The sequence below is a fragment of the Somniosus microcephalus genome, unplaced genomic scaffold (assembly GCF_052327205.1).
Source record: "Somniosus microcephalus isolate GS21.2 unplaced genomic scaffold, FLI_Smic_1.0 unresolved_chr1, whole genome shotgun sequence".
Lineage (NCBI taxonomy): Eukaryota > Metazoa > Chordata > Chondrichthyes > Squaliformes > Somniosidae > Somniosus > Somniosus microcephalus.
Genome location: NW_028225179.1, coordinates 122,894,414 through 122,901,235, shown reverse-complemented (window position 1 = coordinate 122,901,235; position 6,822 = coordinate 122,894,414). Strand labels below are relative to the sequence as shown.

The following is a 6,822-nucleotide window of genomic DNA, read 5'->3' as shown; positions in this document are numbered from 1 at the left end:
AGCCACTGAACTGATACCCCATCTGCCCTCTCAGATGGATGTGAAAGATCCCAGGGCACTGGAATAGGGGTGTGCTTTCATGCCTTAGTCCTTCTGTGCACTATTTATTTATTCTTTTCTATCTTTCTTTTTTCGTCCTTTCTATCTTGTTCTTTCCTTTCTTCCTTCCTTTATTTCTTTCTTCCTTTCTTTTCTCTTTCTATCTCTTTTCTTTCTTTTTTATTTCTTTCTTTCATTCCTTCTTTCTTCCTTACTATTCTTCTCTCTGTCTCTACTTCCTTCCTTTCTTCATTTTTTGTTTGTTTTTCTTTCTTTCTTTATCTTTTTCTTTCCATCTTTCTTGCTTTCTTGCTTTCCTTCTTTCTTCGTTCTTTCTTTACTTCTTCCTTTCTTCTTCCCATCGTTCTTTCTTCTTCCTGTCTTTCTTTCTTTCTTTCTTTTTTCTTTCTTTCTCTCTTTCCTTCTTTCTTTTTTTCTTCCTCTCTTTCTACCTTTCCTTCTCTCATTCTTTGTTTCTTTCTTTCTTCCCATCTTCCCCACGTTCTCTTCATTTTTCCTCTGTTCTTACTTTATTTCCTTCCCTCTTCTTCCTTTCTAACTTTCCATTTATCTTTCTATTCCCTGTCTTCCTTTCTTTCATTCTCTCTCCGTCCTTACTTTTTGAAGAGAAAATCTGGCAGTTTGTGGCGTAATTTTAAATTGAATCGCCAAACACAATCTCACATGATTGGGTGGAACGCCGGTTTTATACTGTGCCCAATATTGCTCTCCACGGCCTTCAATGGAGAGTAAACTCTGGCGGGATGTAAATCGTGCCTTGTTACTGAACCCTTCAGTTTCATGACGGAAGAATTAGGTTAACATTGCCCCAATATGTTACCACTCTATTTTTATTGACCGGTGATGTGGGGTCGGTTGTTACAAAATGTGTCGGTTATGATGCAAGCAAACTTTAAATAAAGTGACACCTGTCGGTTTCACCATTCCTTTAGAGCAGCGTGTCCTCAGCGTTAACATCACTCGTTGCATACAGGCAGGGTATTATCTCAACACAACACACAGTCAGGACCCTATTCGAAGAGCACACTATGGTCAGTATTGAAGGGACCGGATGGTGAAGTGATGAGAAGAAACAGAGAGAAAATTATCCAGTTATATTCAGATGTTAGCGCTAGCCGACTTAAATTTCACTAATTTAACAACTCGAGTGAGTGGATATTTAACCGTGTTCTTCACCTCCTCTCTGAACTTGCTCTGGGTCATTCCATAAATACACGTGTTTGCACAGGTGCTCATGTGCATGAGAAGCATTCCAACCTCATTAGCGATGAATGCGGGGCTTATGTGATTCTGGTCGATGTAACTGCCTGCGAGTCGGGTGCACATGGATGTCACAGTTGCTGTCAACCACAACAGTATATAACTGCCGGTCACAGTGAAGAGTAGGACGATGGATTTCTGCCGACTCTCCGTCTCTCTGTCGCCCTGTTTCTGCCCGCCGACCAATCCCTTCAGAACCCTGCGGACCCGACTGGCCACCAGGATGTGCCTGACCGTGAGACAGTTCAGTAGCAAGATGAGAAAAAAGGGGAGGAGTGCGGTAGAGATACTGCACATCCAGGAGAATGCCATCCACCCAGCAGAAGTAAAGAAGACCGCTTTGGCCCGGCAGCCCCAGCGCACGTTGTCAATAATAAACTGGGGCTCATACAGGAAGTGAAAGGGAATGTACTTTAAACAGCTCAGTGCGCACATGGACACAACAACCACGGCTGCCGTTCTCTCCGTGCAATATCTGAGTTTCAACTTCTGACAGCAAATGCTGACAAAGCGGTCAAAGGTAAACGACACTGTTAACCAGACGGAGTAATCCAGAGTAACGATTTTCAGGTAGGTATATGAAGGGCAGATTGCAGTTTGGGACAGGAATGAATTGGGGGAATGATAAGTAAAGATTTGTTGGACCAATACATGAAAGGTCAGCACCAGTAGGTCTGATATTGCCATCACCACCATGTAGCGAGTGATTCCTTTGGAGAGACCGCACTTTCCCCGGGACAGGATCACCACCGTCATCAGATTCGCTGTAGGGCACAAAACACCAGGAACAAGATCAATTCAATGTAGCAATCTAATGAGCTGGGAAAGTAACTGACCGCTTTGTTAGCGGTGGATTTGATGGATATAAATCACTGAAGGGAATGAGAAGAATGATCTGGTAAAGCGAGGAACCATGTGACCTTCAAGACATTAATTATTCTACTAACTGTATCAGTACAGTCACACTGACCATCAACTTAGATGATGTCCGAAAATGCATTACTGAGGAAAGAATAAAAGAAACATAGAACCATAGAAAAATAGGAGCAGGAGTAGGCAATTCGGCCCTTTTGAGCCTGCTCTGCCATTCAATATGATCATGGCTGATCCTCTATCTCAATACCATATTCCCCCTCTCTCCCCATACCCCTTGATGCCATTTGTGTCTAGAAATCTATCAATCTCCTTCTTAAATATATTCAGTGATGTGGCCTTCACAGCCTTCTGTGGTGGGGAATTCCACAGGTTCACCACACCCTGAGTGAATAAATCTCTCCTCAACTCAGTCCTAAATGTCCTACCTCGTATCCTGAGACTGTGACACCTCGCTCCAGAACCCCCAGCCAGGGGAAACATCTTCCCTGCATCCAGTCTGTTTCGCCCTTTCAGAACTTTCTACGTTTCAATGAGATCCCCTCTCATTCTTCTAAACGCTAGTGAATACAGGCTTTGTCGACCCAATCTCTCCTCATATGACAGTCCTGTCATCCCAGGAATCAGTCTGGTGAACCTTCACTGCACTCCCTCTATGGCAAGTATATCCTTTCTTAGGTAAGGAGATCAAAACTGTACACAGTACTCCAGGTGTGGTCTCACCAAGGCACGGTACAAATTTATTAAGACATCCTTGCTCCTGTACACAAATCCTCTTACAATGAAGGCCTACGTAGCATTTGCCACCCTAACTGCTTGCTGCAAGTGCATGTTTGTTTGCAGCGACTGGTGTACAAGAACACCCAGGTCCCTTTGTACATCAGCATTTCCCAATCTAGCACCATTTAAATAATATTCTACCTTTCTGTTTTTCCTACCAAAGTGGATAACTTCACATTTATCCACGTTGTACTGCATCTGCCATTCACTCAACTTGTCAAATCGCCTTGAAGCCACTTTGCATCCACAGCACAACTCACAATCCCACCTAGTTTCGTGTCATCAGCAAACTTGGAAATATTACATTTTGTTCCCTCATCCAAATCATTGATATATGTTGTGAATAGCTGGAGCCAAGCACTGATCCCTGCATTACCCCACTAGTCACCATCTGCCACCCGGAAAAAGACCCATTTATTCCAACTCTCTGCTTCCTGTCTGTTAACCAATTTTCAATCCATGCCATCATATTACCCCCAATCTATGTGCTTTAATTTTGCACACTATCCTCTTATGTGGGACTTTATCAAAGGCTTTCTGAAAATCCAAATACACCACATCCACATGTTCTCCTTTATCTATTCTACCAGTTACATCCTCAAAAACCTCAAATAGGTTTGTAAACACGATTTCCCTTTCATAAATCCATGTTGACTTTGTCTAATCCCGTTGATATTTTCTATGTGTCCTGTTATCACATCCTTTGTAATAGACTTTAGCATTTTCCCTACTACTGATGTTAGGCTAACTGGTCTGTAGTTCCCTGTTTTCTCTCTCCCTCCATTTTTAAATAGTGGGTTTACATTTGCCACCCTCCAATCTGCAGGAACTGTTCCATAATCTAGAATTTTGGAAGATGACAAAAGAATGAATTAAATTAAAAAAGGAATAAAGAAATAAAGAAACACAGAGTAAAACAACTTGCATTTATATAGCGCTCTTCACGAGATTAGGATGTCCCAGAACGGTTTACAGCCAATGAAGTACTTCTTCAATGGAGTAACTGTTCCAATGTTCAAAATGCAGGTGCCTATCCTGTGCACAGCAAGCTCCCACAAACAGCAATGAAATGATGACCAAATAATCTATTTCTTCAGATGTTGGTTGAGGGATAACGATTGCGGGAGAATACAGCTGCTCTTCTTCGAATATTGCAATGGGATCTTTTATGTCCACCCAAGAGGGCAGATAGCGCCTCGATTTAACATCTCTTTCGAGGGTCTAACACCTGACAGTGCAGCGCTCTCTCAGTACTGCACTGAAGTGTCAGTCTAGATCAGGCGCTCATAGCATTTGGAGTCGGTTTTGAACCCATACTCTTCTGAGTTAGTGGCGTGTGTGTCACCACTGAGGCGAGGCATTTGAGCCACTTGCAAGAATATGGGACGTGCTTTGCCGTTACATTCCTCGGGGTGTTTATCTTCAGAATTCCTGCTAGATGGACTAAAGCCAAGAATAAAGAGCCTCACATACCATTTACAATGGGGTACGGAGTCACCCACACCCATCTGGGTCAAATACCCCCACTGGAGTTCAATCCTCTAGTCAGATCCGACACTCTGTTCATCTCGTGGCCCGAGCTGTCTGGAGTGGGAAATAAACCCAACCCTTCCGTCTCCTGAGACGGATATCCCACCACTCCATGCGGAGGCGAGTAACCCGCTGGATGCCAGCCCGTTAACTGGAGACCATATTCTCATCTCCACCTACTGGCTCAGATGCGGGTATGCTTCCGATACACTGATGACTCGCTCCTTAATAAAGGTAAGAGAACACAAAACAATATAAAGCGATTAAAAGATAGTCCAATACAAATAGCACTGAGATCGATGAAGCAGTTAATGAAAGTGATAGCAGCATACAGACAACTCGGCAGCGAAGGTCTCAGATAAATAGGCGGCATTTTAAACACTTTGGGCAAGATAAATAAAACACAGAATTAAAAGTAAGAATTACAGCTTACCAGGGACGCCAAACACTGCCAGAATCGGATAGCCGATTCTTTTTACGTACAGAATTGGAGCCGGTCCCATTTTCGTAGAGAAGCAATGCTGGTATGGAAAGCAAGCCCAGGGGTCCGACTGGCACACACTGAGGCTGTGAGCGGGACTCAGATCCTTATTAATACCTGCGGCAATCCTCCAGTGGGACAGTGGGAGTTACATAACAACTGATATTAGTTACAGGTATTTTAACAAACACATTACAACATTTATTTCTGCATAAACAAAGTGACCCCATGGCTCTCTCAGCTGAGGAAGGCATTGTGCCGCTTATACAGGAACTTTCAGGCTCATTGATCTCCCACCCTCTCAATCCGTTGCTCGGGTACAGCGTCCTGACCACATGCAATGTGATGAGATTTACTTGGGAAATAATCAGTATAGGAAGGATCAGAGGAACATAGGAACAGGAGTAGGTCACTTAGCCCCTCGAGCCTGTTCCTCCATTTAATGTGAACATGGCAATCTGTGACCCGCCCCTTAACCTTCTAAATTGCAGGGAATAAAACGCTAGTTTGTGTAATCTCTCCTCATACTTGACGCCTTGGAATCCGGGTATCATTGTCAAAAATCTACACGGGAGTCCCGCCAAGGCCAAGATATTCTTCCTAACGCGTGTTACCCAGAACTGCTCACAGTACTCCAGGTGTGGTCTATCCACGGCTTTGTGTAGCTGCAGCATAACTTCTACCTCTTATATTCTAGTCCACTTGATAACGAGGACTAGCATTCGCTTGGCCTTTTTGATTACTTTCTGTACCTGTCCATGACATTTTAATGATCCATGTGCATGAACCCCAAGTATTTTTGGAACTCCACTGTTTCTAGCTATTCACAATTTAGAAAATACTGTTTGATCCTTTTTAAGTCCAAAGTGAATTACCTTACATTTGCCTGTATTGTCGCAATATTGCCCATGCACTTAATCTGTCAATATCTCTTTGAAATGTCATACTTCCATCTACACTGCTGACGAAGCTGCCTATATTTTTGTCAATGGCAAATGTGGTAAGGTGGCTTGTTGTCTATTCATCTAAGTCGTTAATAAATACGGTGAATAGTTGAGGCCCAACACAGATCCCTGTGGTACGCAACTTGTCACATCCTGCCAATTTGAGTGCCTGCCCATTATCCCTACTCTCTGTCTCCTGCCGCTCAGCCAATTTCCTAACCAGGTCAATAATTTGCCTTCAATTCCATGATCATGAGTCATGACCTGGGTGTGAATTTCATCCAAACGAGGCATTGAGCCACCCTGTGAGTGCAATATGGTTGGTGTCACCCTGACCAATACTAAGGTTCTCACAGTTATTGCTGACACGTTGCTGACGTTATTGAAATGCCGTTTCAATCTGCTCACAGGAAACCGTTAAATGTCTTGTTTTACGACAGATAGCTGTATATTATAAAGGTACCACATTTATCCCATTTATTTTCTTCAATGTTAACTTATCACGAGTTCCAAGGTAAACGAACAAACAGTCCTAAAATGACATTCCCAGGAACCTATTAGTTGGAATATGATTACTCAATCCTTCCTCCCCTCTGCCCATGCACTGGCGTCTGGGGCTTCATTATCATGACCGATAACATGATATCAGATGAGGCAGACTCACCCCTCCCCGGAAAAAGGACGCCTGATGAGGCATTGCTGCCCCGGTGCATTAACAGGGCAACAGATGAACCATTGTAACCCCTCCCCTCAGCTTCTCCTGGATTCAGTTTAAGCAGCTGCCGCACTCGGCTGCAGAACTGCGCTTGCTACTTGACCCCGACTTTTTGACAATTGGTGGAGCCTTTCACTACAGGACGGTAATGGGCGACTGATGAGGGAACCTATCAATTC

The 6,822-nt window shown here is 43.6% G+C and overlaps 1 protein-coding gene across 1 annotated transcript; it reads right to left on the bottom strand.

Moving 5' to 3' along the window:
* Window positions 1-1,158: 1,158 nt before the first annotated feature.
* On the bottom strand, window positions 1,159-5,006 carry LOC147095790 (putative G protein-coupled receptor 139). Its single transcript, XM_085973717.1, has 2 exons — window positions 4,937-5,006; window positions 1,159-2,084 (listed from the first exon to the last, which is right to left on the bottom strand). Exons 1-2 carry the CDS (start codon window positions 5,004-5,006, stop codon window positions 1,159-1,161), a joined length of 996 nt encoding a protein of 331 aa, XP_085829843.1.
* Between the last annotated feature and the right edge of the window lie 1,816 nt (window positions 5,007-6,822).

Bases quoted from the DNA above. Each gene is read 5' to 3' on its own strand.
- LOC147095790 (XM_085973717.1), bottom strand. From the start codon at position 5,006: ATGGGACCGGCTCCAATTCTGTACGTAAAAAGAATCGGCTATCCGATT. The intron at 2,085-4,936 runs GTAAGCTGTAAT...TGTGCCCTACAG, and splicing joins GGCAGTGTTTGGCGTCCCTG to CGAATCTGATGACGGTGGTG.